At 47.3% G+C, this 16,455-nt stretch overlaps 1 protein-coding gene across 1 annotated transcript in view; it reads right to left on the bottom strand.

The window, feature by feature from the left end:
• The window catches only part of Nup210 (nucleoporin 210), a 101,676-nt gene that overhangs the window by 68,870 nt on the left and 16,351 nt on the right, over positions 1–16,455 (bottom strand). Inside the window, exons 3-6 of the mRNA XM_085840295.1 lie at positions 13,866–13,997; positions 4,946–5,042; positions 2,714–2,864; positions 721–853 (exon numbers count right to left, since the gene is read on the bottom strand). Coding sequence (XP_085696421.1) covers positions 721–853; positions 2,714–2,864; positions 4,946–5,042; positions 13,866–13,997 — 513 coding nt within the window. The remainder of the gene's footprint in view (positions 1–720; positions 854–2,713; positions 2,865–4,945; positions 5,043–13,865; positions 13,998–16,455) is intronic.

Below are 16,455 nucleotides of genomic sequence, written 5' to 3'. Positions count from 1 at the left end.
CTCTAAGTGAAGCAGAGAATTGAAGGCAGGGACTAAGCTGTAAGCACATCCATGTTCACAGCATTCTTCATGACAAACAAAAGATGGAGCCATGCCAACTGTCCAAAGACAGACAGACAGACAGACAGACAGACAATGTGGTCTGACACATTGTAGATAGTAACTAATCTTGAGGGCACAGTCAATGGCAGCCCAATCACAGGACGAGCACACAGGCCTGCATGCAACTGAGCTCAGCAAAGCAGTTAACTTCATGAGACAATGTTTGTGAGCCGTGGGTGCAAGGGAGAGAGATGGGGTGTGTGTGATGAGGACATTGGCTCTGCTGGGGAAGGTGGATACGCTCTGGAGATGGGATGTAACAGTGGTTAAAAAGTGCTACAAAGGAATGCAATGCTACTTCCTGGTCTGCACACATAAAAACTTTATAGTGCCATGTATTTTACCACAGTAACAAGAAGGGAACCAGTTGAAAAGATAGCTCAGTAGTTAAAACACTGGCTCCCTTCACAGAGGACCCAGGTTCAGTTCCCAGTAGCTAACTCCAGTTCCAGTGGGATCCACTGCCCTCTTCTGGCCTCCTCGGGTACTGCATATGCACAGAGCCCACCCCACCCCACCCCCACATTCAGACAAGACACCCATACATATAAAAAAAAATAGATTTTTTTTTAAAGAAAGAAGAAAGCATCTAACATGACTTCTGAGTCATAACTGTACCTGTAATCTTGCCCTGCCTGATCTTCTGAACCTTGTAGTGAATGGAGGTTCCCACCAGCAGGTAAACATCATAGGCTGGATTCAGAAGGATGTTCTCCAAGATCAGCAGCCTGACTTCCGCAGGGCGAACATTCTTAGCACAGAGAAAAGAAGAAAGAGGTTGAGGTGGGGTGGGGGACGGGGGCAGAGAAATTGTAGGTAAGGAAGGTTCTCAGGCAGTGTTGTGCCAGGCAGTGGTGGTGCACGCCTTTAATCCCAGCACTTAGGAGGCAGAGGCAGGTGGATTTCTGAGTTCAAGGCCAGTCTGGTCTACAAAGTGAGTTCCAGGACAGCTAGGGCTACACAGAGAAACCCTGTCTCGAAAAAACAAAAACAAAAACAAAAAAAAAGTTCTTTGTTTTTACAGTGGTGGTGGTGGTTGTAGTGGTAGTGTCTGTGTGTGTGTGTCTGTCTGTCTGTCTCTGTGTGTGTCTGTGTGTGTTTTAATGTGTATGGGTGTTTAGCCTGCACATATGTCTGTGCACCACAGACATGCCTCATTTCCAATGAGGCCAGAAGAGGATGTTAGCTCCTCTGGAACTGGAGTTACAGATGGTTATGAGCTGCCATGCATGTGCTGGGGAACTAAATCTAGGTCCTATGGAAGAACAGCAAGTGCTCTTAAGTGCTAAGCGATTGGTTTGTTTCGTTGTTATTTTTAATATTTTTCTTTTAAATTACATGTACATGTCTGTATCTCTGTGTATATATTTCATATGTGTATGACTGCCTATGGGAGCCTGAGAGGAAACTAGATATCCTGTATCCAGATTTTTTGACCCAAATGATATAGGTACTGGGAATTGGACTTGGGTTCGCTGCAGGAGCAGTGAGTGTTCTTGACCACTGAGCCATCTCTACAGCCCCATTTGTTCTATTTCTATGCAGTGCTGGGGACTGACCCTAGGATTAGCCATGCTAGGTCCACAGCTCAGAGACAGCTAAAGCCCCAGAACCCTGATTTTGTTTTTGTTGTGGTTGTTTGTTTTTGGCTTCTAGGTATATTCCTTCAGGAATAAATAAGTAAGGTATGGAGAAACAGGACATCGTTTGCAACCCCACACCCTAGAATCCAGGAGGACCTCATAGGTATGGCACCAGGATGCTCTCAAAACTGTCACTGCCAAAAGCATATGACCACTCGCCGTACCTTCCACATGCTCTAGCTTGATTTAAAGTGACAGCAACCACACAGAAGGAAACCAGATGACCCAGCGCAATGTCTTCGGATGCTTAAGCTCTCACTCCACAAGTGCTCACGGTCCAGGGTGACCTGAGAGGTGGAGTGTTGTGTGTCCTCAGTCCCTACTCCCTACCTAGTCTCTTCCCCTCCTAGGAAGCAACTCAAGAGACTGAGACAGGATTGCAGGGCCTCCTGTCCAGTGTGCCCAGGGCGTCAGATTCCTCAGTGCCTGTGGCTTTCACTGTTGGAGAAAACTAATGGCAGACATGATCCTCGTTGACAGAAATGCCAATATACCTAGACTGTTCTTGGTGGATTTATGGCCATTTTCAATCTCCATAATTTGCCTCAGCACCCCGATAGCCTAATAGATCTGGACTCTGGGCTGGTGCTGCCAAGCAAAGCTGACAGGAAAAGCCTTTTACTAACTGGAGATAGGCTGGGAGATGCAACCATCCGTAATTGGCTACTGAGGCAGTCTCAAGGCCTCCCTAGAGCACAGGGAGATACAGCATGGGAGACAGCTGAGTCTCAGATGGTAGGTGTGTGCCTGCTTCAGGATAGGAAGGACTTCCTGGAAATGAGCTAACTCCTCCAAGACTGAGGAGCAGATGCTGTGACCCCTGAGACACCGACTTCTGGAGCCTTAGCCCTGCCCCTACACCATGGTTCAACAAATCAAATAAACAGAAAGATATAGAAGTCACAACACCCTAAATCCAGATGTGCAATCCACTGTCATCCTTATCCTACTGTGAAACCCAGGCCCACCTTGTAGACAGCCTCCTGAATTCGAGCCTTGAGCTTGGAGCTTCCAGTCTTCATCCCAGACACTAGGATGGTGTCGCCCTGCTTGGCCGCCTTCTCCATCTCTGAGATGTAGGAAGGTGGGATATACGTAGACTCCAAGAAGGTGAGGATGCTGAAAGGGGAACACATCACGAGACCTAAACACAGAATTTTCCAGGTCCCAGGGTGGCATTTACCATTTCTAGAGTCTACTACTGAGGGCTGGACCCCAGAATAAGGGACGTTGACGTCATGAATCATTCTGCTTGGTAATACTTAAACACGTCTTCCTGATCTTGGGACTGGGCACTCTATCAACACCCATATATGATGACATTCACTGAAATCTGAGACCATCAGCTGGGTCCACAGGGAAGAGGCACATTAAAAGGCAAGCCCAAGGACCCAGCTCCAAGAGCATCAGTAATGCAGATCAGCACAGCAAGTAAATCACACATGGTGATGCCTCCTGTGGCTGACAAGTAAGGTTAGCTTATGGGGTTCCTGCTTCGTCTCTCTTTCAACCTGCAATTCACAATAGGCCCCCTGCTCTGCACAAGAAGAACAGCCAGCAGGACACACTTGCAGTTGCCCCAGGATACCCCAGCACCGCCCTAAGCTGTGGTTTATCATCCAGTAGCTCAGTGACAGGGTGCAGCAATTATTCACAATGCCTAGGCCTCATGCCTAGCATTCATACACATACCAACTGGACTGTCATGCTCATAAGTGTCAAGTCTCCAAAAGTCAAAGAAAGACCAAGGGACTTTCCCAGGCTGACAGACAAAAAAAGACAAGTGGCAGCATGCAATGTGTGACCCTGGGTTGCTATTGTAAGGTCTGAAGATAGCATGCATGCGAGTAAATTTGCTGATTTTAAAAAATGTGCGTTTTATTTATTTTTATTTTGTGTGTGTGCCTTGCCTGCATGTGTATCTGCACCATGTGCATGCAGTGCCTGTGGAGGTCAGAAGAAAGTGCTGGATCCATGAGAACTACAGGGCAGCTACAGAAAGCTGTGAGATGCACGGATGGTGGGAACCAAACCTGGATTCTTTGACAGAGCAGCCCATGCTCTTATCTGCTGAGCCATCTCTTCAGCCCCAATTTCCTGTTCTTGATAACTTTATTGTAGAGACTCAAGAAAATATCCTAATGGTAGTGAGAGCACAGTAAAATAATCAAAGGTGACAGGACATCATGCTGGCAACAGGCCCTCAAGTAATCTAGGGAAACATTTTCTGCATTACACTGGTGTTTTCTGTAGGTTTTTAATTGAATTCCTCTGCTGCCGCTCCAGCCAACAGACAGCCTTCAGCCACGGCTTTCAATGTAAGAAGCATGACTCAGGAAAGAAATTTAAAAAAAAAAAATCTTTTGCATTTATTTACCCCAACCCCCAGCGGGTGTGGGGTGTGTGTGTGTGTGTGTGTGTTTTCATGTCACTGCTCAAGTGAAGTCAAAGGACAATTTGCAGGAGTCAATTTTCCTACCATGCGAATGGCCTGGGGACTCAAGTCATCTTGGTGATAAGCTCCTTTGCCCACTAAGCCTCCCTGCTAGCCCAGAAGGAACTTTCATTCTGTCAAACATGCATCTGACTCAGCACGGGCTCAGCAGCTCCCATGCTGGAGAAAGCAGATCGATAGAGATCTGAATGCAAATGCCAACTCTACCACTTACCAACAAGCCCACTCTCTCCAGACCTCAGTTTCCCTAGCCGGAAAGTGGGAATGTCAGAGGTGGGCAGGCCAGATGGCAGCCGGGAAGGGGTGTAATGAGTCCAGTTGCTATGAAGTCCCTTCTCTATAAGTCTGTCTGTACACTATGCTGAAGATCTAGCCTATCCTGAGAACTGTGTTCACTACTGGCCTGTCCTCTTAGCCAGGACTTGCCGCCCCTCCACCACACCCTTTAACTTGCTCACCCTGTTTGGCCACCCACATGACCTTTGTATACCCCAAGATAGGCTTCTAGAGTCAAACATCCTAACTTCTCTAACAAGCTCCCACAGAATCTACCACCATGAGCCACAGAGACTGCCAGTTGTCCACATGCTTGGGAGGCACTAAACTCTCTTCCCCAATCAGTCACTGTAAGCACTAGGCATCCTGGGTGGCACCCTGGCCTTTTTACTGACAAGAAGAAGCCTAAGGACCTCCAATTTCCTGCTTCTACTCAAAGACAGCCAGGCCTTGTCACAGAGCCTCTTACCGGAGTGCATTGTGGGAGTCTGAGAATCCATTGGCCTCGGTATCCTTCACAATTGTCCAATCAAAGACCAGTCCTGCCAAGGTGCTGAAGGTATTCCCTGTAAAAAAAGTTCAGAGAGGCAAAAACACGTAAGTTTGTTCCCTAGGGTCCTAGAACAGGGAGATGGCAGCTTTTACTACACACAGTGACAGTGCTCAGCGCCACACCCATGCAAGGTGCACACCACGACCTCCATTTCAGAAAGGGGAAACTAAGGCTCAAAGGAATAGTGATACTTGCAACTTACCATAAAAGGCTGAGCCAAGATTTGACCATAGGCCTGTCCCTCCCCACTTAACCTTGAATCCTCTGTTGCTATAGACACCTTAGGAGGCCACTGAGAACTAATCCCCCTCCTTGATATCTCCTGAACAGAGAATGCCTCCCTTCAAGGTACAGGAGGATGGAAGTACATCTTGGCAGCAGGGACCACAAAGGGAAGCAGGGCAAAGATTTTCACCGTACTGGAATCAAGACCCAGGGAGGAAATGGAGACAAGGTATGATCCATGAGAGCATGCTCCCAAGGGCCTCTTCAGCCAGGTCCATCTCCTGAGTTTGCACTACCTCTCAAAAGCCCTTCCCCAGACCACATCTCTGAACACTCCTGCTCCTGCTCCAACTGCAATCTTCAACATGAGCCTATGACAGACATTTTAGACCCAAATCATAAAGCAGTAGAATCTGTAAAATCAGACCACACTGAAATCTCACCTTCTCCATCCAAGATCTCAAAGCCCAAATCAGAGGATAGAGAGATGCCTCAGAGGTTAAGAATGCTGGCTGCTATTTCGGGAAACCCGGGTTTGATTCCCAGCATCCATGTCAGGTGGCTCACAACTGCCTGGAACTCTGATTCCAGGGTATCTGACATCCCCTGAATTCTATGGGCATCTGCATGCAGGTGATGTAGCATGTATACCCATGCAGGCACATAATACACATAAAGATTACACTAATGAATCACCAAAGACCAAATCAAACCACACTTAGCAAAAAGTCCAGAGAAAGGTGGCCTTTGCCTTTACTTCTCAGGGGACACTAGAGGAAGGGGAGTGTGTTGGTCTCAATGAAAATGTCCTCCCAGTCTCGTGGACAGCAGCGCTGCTGGAGGTACGGCCTTGCTGGAGAAAGTGTGTCAAAGGGTGGGGTTTGAGGTTTCAGAAGCTCATGTCAGGCTGAGCAGCTCACTTCTCCTCGTGTTGCTTGCCAATCCAGATGTAGACCTACCTCTCAGCCCCTCTCCATCACCATGTCTGACTGTGGCTATTTACATATCCGAGAACACTCTGAGGATTCCTCTTGGCTCAGTGCAGACCCCTTCTTTCTACTACATGATAGGAACAAAAACTTCACCTCATGCATCTACAGGATCAGTTCACAAAGTGTCTCTAGCAGGCTGCAGAGACAGCTCAGTGGTTAAAGCCATGCATACTGTGTTTACACAGGAACTGAGGAGCTGAGTTTGGGTCGCAGCACCCACACTAGGTAGCTCAAAATCACCTGCAACTCCAGGTCCTGACCTTTAAGGGCACCTGCACTCTCCTGCACAAACCTACACAAACACATGAACATAATACAAAATAAATCTTAAGAAAGACACTGTACCCAGTGAGCAGAAAGGCCTTACAAGGAGGGCAGGGGAGACAGATGCTATCCAAGGGGTCTGTCTCATAGAATGTCTGTGTCTGCATGTATGGCTTCTGGGCTCAGCTTGCCCCATGGTTGCTGACACTCACAAGAGGAAGAGGTGACAGATGTGATGACTCAAGAGTCAGAAGAACTAAGTTTCACGTATTCAGGATGTACATGGGGAACTAACTGGAATTTTCTAGGCTCTCTGTGTATGCAGACAAGCATGGAACCAGCTGAGGACATGCTCCCTCGGGGTGTGAGCTAAACCAAGGTGACAACAGAGGCTCAGAGGAGCCTGAAAATGAAAACCCTGCCCTGCACCTGGGGGCACAAACAGGCCAGACACGGCAAATTACTGCCTTCTCGGCTGGTCACTGTACCATCCTGCATCCCACCTGGGCTGAGCTCTAGAGAACTCAAGTCACATCTCTCCTTCCTCAATGGATGGCCCTACTCTGCATATGCACCAACTCTCCCTTCCTAGACTCCCACAGGTAGAGGGAGGAAATGGTTAAGAATGAGAAAAGGAAACAGGAGGACCCAGGAAACCAGGAGCCAGGGGAGGGTGGCAGAGAAGGCATTCCAGGATGCATGAAAGTGGCAAGGATGCAGCACCCTGAATCGCTAAGGTTCCATGTCACCAGAAAACAAACCACTGTTCCACCAGAGTCCATAACAGAGTCTCTGGTCTTCCAGGGAGCAGGAGTTGAGCATGAAGCCAAGCCTGGCTCCTTCTGAGCACACTGCCCTGTATAAACCTATGCCATGGGCAGGGTGGAGATTAATTACTCCTGACAAAATAAACCACAGGAAGCCATATTACGGCTCCCCTGCTGTGGCCCAGGGCCCTCCAAGAAGGCAGTGTGGAAACCAATACCACGTAAGCATACCCAAGAGTGACACGCTGGGCTGGGGAGCAGGCCAGGCCCGAACGAAGCCTTGCTTTTCCACTTGAGAAGTAGCTATGAGCACCCACTGTGTACAACCCACAGAGCCCTGCTCAAAGCCTCACAACCAAGAGATACAAACCAGGAGACCCAGGAACACCGACTCCAAGGGACAAACCACTCCTGTACCTAATACCAAGAGGGCCACAGAAAAACATGCAACTCAAATGAACAAATACGTGTCCAATGTTCACAGGCTCCAAAGTGTGGTCTCCCTTTCCCCAGCCTGGAACCTGCTTGCTCAAGGGTGGAGCTTCCTGCTCATTTGTCCTGCCACGCCTACTGCTGGACTGTGTTGCTTTGCTGCTTGGAGCCACACACGTGTTCATCCTGTTACTTGATCCCGAGATTGTTTGGCGGGAAATCGGGTTCCCTCCCCCTTCCTTTATAACTGAGTATCTGAAAAAGTAAAATTGAGCTTTGATCAGAATGCTGTCTTAGCTGCATTTCTTTCTCTCGCCACCTAGCCCCTCTTCTCTTCCAGGTTTCCAAAATGCCTTTCCAGGCTAGAACCCAGGCTGTGATCTGCTGGCCGGACACAGCACCAAAGTCCAGAAGTAGCCAGAAGAATAAAGCCAAGAGCTAAGCTCAACAAATAAAACTAGTCCTGAACACTGAGGCCAGTGAGGGTTGAGAGACATAGGCAGAAAAGAGAAAATTCCACCTGGGAAGCCAGGGAGGAGGAACACCCGAACAGGAAGGCCTGGAGGATGCAGGGCTTCTGACAGCAGAGACTTGGGCCAGCACAAGCACAGGGAAGGGGCGTCTCTGAGCACCTGGAGCGTGCTCAGTTACAGTTCACTGATGCACATGGTGCATGAGGGATGGGAAAGAGTCCTGAAAGCAAATTGCCAACAACATCCTCAGCTCTGGCTGAATGCAGGATCTACAAAAGATACAACAGTGAAACATTTCTACCTGGGGGCATCGAGCAGAAAATAGTGAAAACTCAAGTGTGTAACGCCACATGTTGAGCTACACAACTTGACTACAGTCTTGGTTCTGAACATGCAACATGTGGACTTTGATGAGCTTTTGGGGTTTTTTGTTTGTTTGTTTTGACTGAAACAGGGTCTCACTGTATAGACCAAGCTAGTGTTGAACTCACAGAAATCCCCCTGCCTCTGCTTCCCCAAAGATGGGATTAAAAGATTGGGCAACCACACCTGGCTAACATGAGCATTTTGCATTGGGCATGCCATCATGCTCAGACCTCAGACCACCATGTGTTATAAATGCAGTGGGTTTACTTTATGCACAAAGGTTTCTGCTCTTAAAAGTATCATAATCGTTTAATTAAGAAAAACAAGAAGTTTCCTTATTTTCCTGCCACTCCTCAAGCACATACCAAATTATCTTTGAGGTTATATTGTTATTAATTTTTATTTTGAAAGCTGCTCCAGGAGGGTAGGCCCAGTGGGACCTGCCCAGAACCCCAGCATCTGTACAGCAGAGGCAGGAAGAACAGGGTTACAAGACATCCTCAGCCACAGTGAGTTTGAGACCAGCCTAAGTTATAAGACCTGCCTCAATCTCTCCCTTGCCCAAAGCGGCTGCAGCCAACAACTTAGGAAATGGGTTTGTAAATTTTGACTTGGGAATTCTGAAATATCCCAAAATGCATTTCTCCTATCTTGCACTATATATTTATGAAAAGCAGTGTTCTCAGCACAGAGACTTCAAAAATCAAAATATTCATCAGCTCTGAAAAGTACAGCAGACACACCCGTCTTGTCAGTACACACATGTGCTTTCATCTCTAATAAATAGTGAAACTATATGAATACAAAAGCATTGTTTTAAAATAAATGCATGGTTTACTCTGAGGAAAAATCTGACTTGATGCCTACTTTAGGTTCTTAGGCACCGAAACCACATGAAATCTGCAGGGAACAAAGGGCTGCAAGAGGAGGACATTTAAGGAGTCTGTCCTAGTCTACTTCCAGTTCCTAAAATAGAATACATCTAAGACAGAGTGTGAAAGTTTAGATTTTGAGCTCCCACAAAGACTTGGTCACTAGTCTATAGCACCACTGATAGTGAAGGCACGCTACTCCATGGGATACTGGAAAGCAATCAGGTCAAACAAGCATGTATTGAAACCTCAGACCCCTAAGCCAAAGGAAACCTTTCTTCTTTCAAAGCTGATTGCCTCAGGTAATTACTCATAGTAGAATGCTAAGACACCAAGAGGATGGATGTGCAAGATTAGGTTGTCACATCTAGTGAAGACCTCATGTCAAGATACATCATGAGGGAGCAGAGATCTGGCTCATACAGTACTTGACTGGTATGTGTGAAGTTCTTGGTTCAAACCCCAGAACCACAGAAAACCAGGTATGCTTATAATTCTATCACTCTGTAGGCAAGAGGCAAAAGGCATAAGGAAGCAGGGCTGAAGTTGAAGGTCATCCTCAGCTACATAGAGAGTTAGATAAAGGCAGAGCCTGAGTCACAACAAACAACTTGCTTAATCGCATTATAAATGTGGTCAGAATGCAGAATGTGGCAGTTTGAATATGCTTAGCCCAAGGAAGGGAGTGAGACTATTAGGATGTGTGGTCTTTCGGAGTAGGTGTGGCCTTGATGGAGGAAGTATGTCACTATGATAGTGGGCTTTGAGACCCTCCTCCTAACTTCCTGGAAGTCAGTCCTCTCCTGGATGTAGCTTCATTAAGATGAACACTCAGCTCCTTCTCCAGTGCCATGTCTGCCTGTATACTGCCATGCTTCCTGCCATGATGATAATGGACTGAACCTCTAGACCTGTAAGCCAGCCCCAACTGGTCATGATGTCTCTGCTCAGCAATGGAAACCCTAACTAAGACACAGAAGGATAGGCAGGCAAATGGCTGACCTGCCCAGGAATAAATTAAACAAAACAATAGTAACCAGGCTGATCTAGCAAGAACAGCTTTGGTCCCTCTTATGGCTAAACAAGCTCTTACAGGCACCATCACTCTTGTGCACAGAGGACAGAGTTTCAGGTAGGCAAATCACATTGAGAACACAGCAGGCAGAGTGCAGAGAGCTGCCAACAGCCAGGAAAAGTACTGCAGCAGGAACAGTCAGAGTACTGCAGTCAGAGCAGCAGCAGCATATTCTGCAACCTATGGGCCGTGTCACCCCAGGGAAGTTACCACAGCTTCCTTGGCTGTACAAAGGGCATTACCCAACTTGCCCATGGCCTAGCATGGGGGCTGACACCCACAGGTTCCCACAGGACATCTGTTAAGGTGCAGAGCTAGTGTTAAGTAACGCCAGGAATCTAGCGAAGACACAACAACCCGTCTCAGACAGTGAAGTCCTCAAAGCTTACAAGGGTCAAGTTCACTCATTGAAGAGACTTGGACTGAAATAGACAACAAAGGTCGGCATGTCTGGCTGGGGAAAGCCCGCCAGAAAGCACATCACTCAGCTGCTCCTTAAAGAGTCATTTATATGTGTGAATGTGGACCTAGTGTCCCGGTGAGGCCTGAGAAGGGTGTTAGATTCTCTGGACTTGGAATTACAGGTGGTTTTAAGCTGCTATGTGAGTTTTGGGAATCAAACCTAGGTCCTCTGCAAAAGCAGCCAGTGCTCCTAACCACTAAGCCATCTCTCCATCTGTGCTTACTCGAGAGAACCTGAAACACATTTTCATAGAAATTCTGCAAAGTGAAAACCCAAAATTCCATCAGCTGAAGGCTGGAGACACAGATGTTTGTCCACAGAGTGGAGTGCTGCTGATAATAAGAACAACAACCTGCTGTCACATGGTATTGAAACACAGGAACTGGAGGCACCAGGCTTAGTGGGAGTGAGAGGTGACAGTCAGAAGACTGTGGCTGTGCCGTACAGCCACACTTTCAGGAAAAGTCCAGAGCAAGAAAGGCAGACAGAAAGCTGGCTGTGGCTGGGCGATAGTCAGCGTGCAGTAAGCATCCACAGGTGGGTTTCCTTCTACACTGGTGAGAAGGTTCTAAAATGAGACAGTGAGGCAACCATGATGGCACTATTTTGTGAATTAAACCAAAATCCACTTTCAAAAAGGTAAATTAGGTCTGGAAGGAGGGCTGAGTGGTTAAGAGCACTTGCTGCTCTTGCAGAGGAGCAAGTTTTGTCCCCATCCCCTACATGGAGGCTGTAACTCCAGTTTCAGGTGACCAGAAGTCTACTTCTGGACTCTGTGGGTACTCTACACATGTGGTGTACATACATGCATGCAAACACTCATATGCACATAAAGTAAATAAATCTAAAAAAAACAAAACAAAACAAAACAAAAACCAAGGTGAATTAAAGCATATAAATCTCAGAAGAAAAAAATCTTTAAATACCTACAAGCAGAAACAGAGTGGGGGTTAGCAAACTATAATTCCTAGAGTAAGTGTGGTCCTCCTGCTTTTATAAATAAAGTTTATCAGGACGCTTCCACTCATTGCTGCATCACCCATGGCTTCTTGGAGCAAGAAGGTCCCCAATGAAAAGACATGACAGAGACATACACCCAGAGACTCTTGGTCACATTCACTATGCAGCCCATCACAGAACAAGATGGCCTACTTCTGACCCAAAGCAGGACTCCCAGAGCCAGTTTACAGCTCAGACTCTGGCTCAGCTACAAGGCAACTACTCACCTGCCCCACCCACCCCAGTGTATGCCCATGGCTGGTAAACCCTCACTACTCACCCTACGCACTCACTCAGCTGTCCCCAGGGTCTTCTCCCCAGCACTACTGTCCCCCATGCTTTATAAACAGTCATGACCTGAAGACGTTTGGGACTGGAGGTGGTTCTGCTCTTGTAGTTTTCAGATCTGGGGGTGTTTACATAGACTCTTCCAAGTGTTTCAAAAAGCCTAAGACTGAACACATTGCAGATTCTGCATTTTCTGACTCGGGCCGTTTATCCCATGCACATACCTTGTTTATTCACAGGATGTATTTCTACACCCCAAGGTTCTGGGGCATGTATTAGATGACTATGCACTGAAGGCTTAGTTAACAGCCATGGTGCTGTGCTCCTGGGAAGTGGTATACTTTTAAGCAGTTGGGGCCTAGTAGAGAGAATGTGGAGGGCTTTTGGAGCCTCTTCTAGAAACCTGGAAGGTATTTGACACTGGGCCAGTATACAGAAGTAGGCCTCAGGCAGGAATATGACTTTGGGCTAGGACTCAGAAGTAGGCTCAAGATGAATACAACCGAGGAATGTGTGTTCTCTGTATCCTGATGGGTCTTGTTAATACCCTGAATACAGTAATCTATGCTTTATGTATTCCTTAACTCCTTTGCTTATGACTTAGAACTGACCGTATCCTTTGTATGTACCTAGAATGATATAAAAGCAGGCTGAAAAAAAAAAACCCCTACTTCAGCCTCAGAACTGGCTGGGGTCATGCTACAGTGTTATCCAATTGTCTCTTTTCCCTTCTAATCCTCCCTCCCTCCCTAGGGAACCTGTCAACTGACTGAGCTGGCTTAGTCAGGAGAAGTTACATCAACAGGGACAAGGGATTGAAGGGGATCATCTGGAGCCCACTGCTTCCACCTCTTGGTTTCCTGGCTGCTAGAAGGTGAGCAGTCTCCTATGACAAAAGTGCCCACCATGATGCTCTGCCAGGCCATGGGCCTAAAGACCTGGGCTGGAACCTCTAAAAATACACATCGAAATAAGAATGTCTCGTTCTTAACTTGTTGATCTCAGGTGTTGGTCACAACTATAACAAGCTGAACAACAAGCTCCTCTTGCTGCTTCCAAGAAGTCAGCCTCCATCCCAGATAGTCTGCCTACCACCAGACAAGGCCACACACTAGAACACCACCCCAAAGCCAGTTACTATCCGTGCCAGTCAAGAAGTGACTCCCAATGCACTGAGCCAGCAGCCCACAGTTGCCCTCATCTATATACCTGTTAGAGGTCTGGAGTGTTTAGGAAATCAAAACCAGCCTAGAAACAGAGCAGGGAGAAGGGTTCCTACTGCCCAGTATGGTCATTACCTCTGTGGGCAGCTCTTCCAATTCCAATGCCCAGATGTCAGCTCCTGGAGACATCTAACTTTGCATGGGCACTATACCTACTCCCAGAGGCAGCTAAGACCTGTACACACCGGCCGGGCTGTCAAGCCTGTGAACATGAGGTGGGGTGAGGTTTTATGCCACCAGGGGACACAGTCACCTCAGAGATAACTTCTACCCCCTCCACTGCTCCCCTGACAGTGACTCTCCCTTTCTGGCTGGAGCAGCAGCCAGTCATAAGAAGACACAGCAACCGAGCTATGGCCAAGATGGTAGCCTGCCAAAGAGCAGTGGGTGCAGTCACCTTCTGAGTCCAGAGCCTGGATCTTCAGCTCTAGCGGAGAGTCCTCAAGATAGAGCTCACGGGTGGTAGAGACGATCTGAATGCCATGGATGAGATCAACGATGGCATCACAGCGCAGCACCTGCCCTGTAGCTGCAGGGACAAAGAAGAACAGCACTGAGAATGGTGCCCTGTCACCATCCCACCTCCAGTGGCATTGACTACAGTAACTGAGAACCCAACACACCACAGCAGGAACCTAATTTACCCCAGGAGCAAGCAGTATATTCTGGTAGCTAGCATAGCTACCCAGACAGGAAGACTGGCTTTCTCATCGTTTCTTTTTAACCCACATTTAAAGCTGTGTGAGGAAAAATTCCTCCAGGAAAGTGTAGCAGTGCTTAGGTTGCAACTACGAAGGGAAGTGGCAAACACAGTAGCTGACTGTACCTCTCTCTCTCTGCTTGTGCACCAAGATCAGGACTCACACTAATGCTTGCCCCTCGTACTTGTTCTTTTGGTGTTTGTTCGGCTTCTCTGAAAATTTTTATTTACTTATGACTGTGTGGATGATAGGTAGGGAGGCTGCTTAGCACAGCACACATGTGGACACAGGGGACAACAGGGGACAGTTCTGTGGAGCCAGTTCTCTCTGTCCTCCTTTACTTGAGTTCTAGGGATGGAACCCAAGTCTCCAGGTTTGTGCAGCCATTCCCTGGCCTCCCTGTTTTACTTACATCAACCTTCTATAAGACTACCCAGTATATCACATTTTTAAGATCTATTTATTTCATTTATGAGTACACTGTAGCTGTCTTCAGACACACCAGAAAAGGGTATCGGATACCATTACAGATGGTTGTGAGCCACCATATGGTTGCTGGGAATTGAACTCAGGACCTCTGGAAGAGCAAGCCACCAGTGCTTTTTTTTTTTTTTTTTTTTTTTGGTTTTTCGAGACAGGGTTTCTCTGTATAGCCCGGGCTGTCCTGGAACTCACTTTGTAGACCAGGCTGGCCTCGAACTCAGAAATCCGCCTGCCTCTGCCTCCCGAGTGCTGGGATTAAAGGCGTGCGCCACCACGCCCGGCGCCACCAGTGCTTTTAACTGCTTAATCTCTCCAGCCTATACACAGACTTTCTACTTCCTCACAAATAAGACAGATAACAAAATTTCCTGGAGAACCCTCTAGAGTGAGGACAACCATTGTATAATACTAGTTATTCTGACCGTTCTTCAGGCACCAGATAGAAACACTTGTTCTATCTGTATTAGCCCATGTATCAAAAGCCTTAAAAATTCTTATATTGCTGTGCTCAATAAGGTATTGGGTATATACCTATAGTCCCAGCTACTCAGGGGACTGAGGCGGTAGAACTGCTAGGGTCTAGTAGTTCAGGGGCAGACTGGACCTACCTCAAAACAAAAACTATGGGCTGGATAGAGGCCTGAGCCATTTGTAGCACAGCCTATTCTTCCTAAGGACACAACCATATCAGATGTCCCCCAACCACCTGCAACTCCAGCTCCAGGGGGATCCGAAGCCTCTCATGTCCACGAGTACCAGCACTCACATGCATACACCCACACACAAACACACATCATAAATATAATTAAAATACCATTTTAAAAACAATAAAATGTGTATGTTGTGACCCAGCAAAACTGGGCTTCTATGGTAGGTAGGAAATAAATAAGCCCAAGCTGTGTGTGCATAAAACTAGCATTCCTAACACTGAACTGAAACCGAGCACTCTAAATGTTTAACATGAGGGAATCTGTGAGATCGCCTCCTGTTAAAAATAGTGCTCAGCAGGCTGGACATACGCCTTTGATCCTAGCACTTGGGAAGCAGAGACAGGGGGATCTCTATAAGTTCAAAGCCAGCCTGGTGTACTAGTCTACACAAGGAATTCCAGGACAGCCAGGACTACAGTAAGACCCCCATCTTTTTTTTTTTTTTTTTTTTTTTTGGTTTTTTGAGACAGGGTTTCTCTGTGTAGCCCTGGCTGTCCTGGAACTCACTTTGTAGACCAGGCTGGCCTCGAACTCAGAAATCCGCCTGTCTCTGTCTCCCCAGTGCTGGGATTAAAGGCATGCGCCACCACGCCCGGAAAGACCCCCCATCTTAAAAAAGAAAAGGCATAGTGTTCAGCATTTAAAATATGGGGTTGAAGAGAAGACTTGGGTATGAGCTGTCTCACAATTACTTCTAAGTCCAGCTCCTGGGATCACACGCCCTCTTCTGGCCTCCATGGCATACACACAGAACAGACATGTACACATAAATAAGATAAAGTATTTTTAAAGTAATAATTCCTAGCAGAGGCTGAGCATGTAGCTCAGTGATCCAGGACTTCCTTACACACATAAGGCCCTGGGTTCAACCTCTGCACTGCTGGAAAATACTAATAATAAACACAGTAAAATGGAAACCACCACATCACAGTGCAGGGAGCCTAACTGAAGGTCACATGCTCTCCAGGTTCAGTCGGCCTCCTGCATCTGGGGATTCACAAAGGCAACACTCTAGCAAGCACACACTCAGGAAACATCCTCTGTACTGGGCACTCACATCCTGCCATTACCCCTTAGATCACACGGTCTGCTG

Source organism: Mus caroli, unplaced genomic scaffold (genome assembly GCF_978045245.1).
Source record: "Mus caroli unplaced genomic scaffold, Mus_caroli_1 scaffold_7, whole genome shotgun sequence".
NCBI classification, from domain to species: domain Eukaryota; kingdom Metazoa; phylum Chordata; class Mammalia; order Rodentia; family Muridae; genus Mus; species Mus caroli.
The sequence above is the reverse complement of the archived record's forward strand: the minus strand, read 5'-3'. Positions and strand labels throughout refer to the sequence as shown.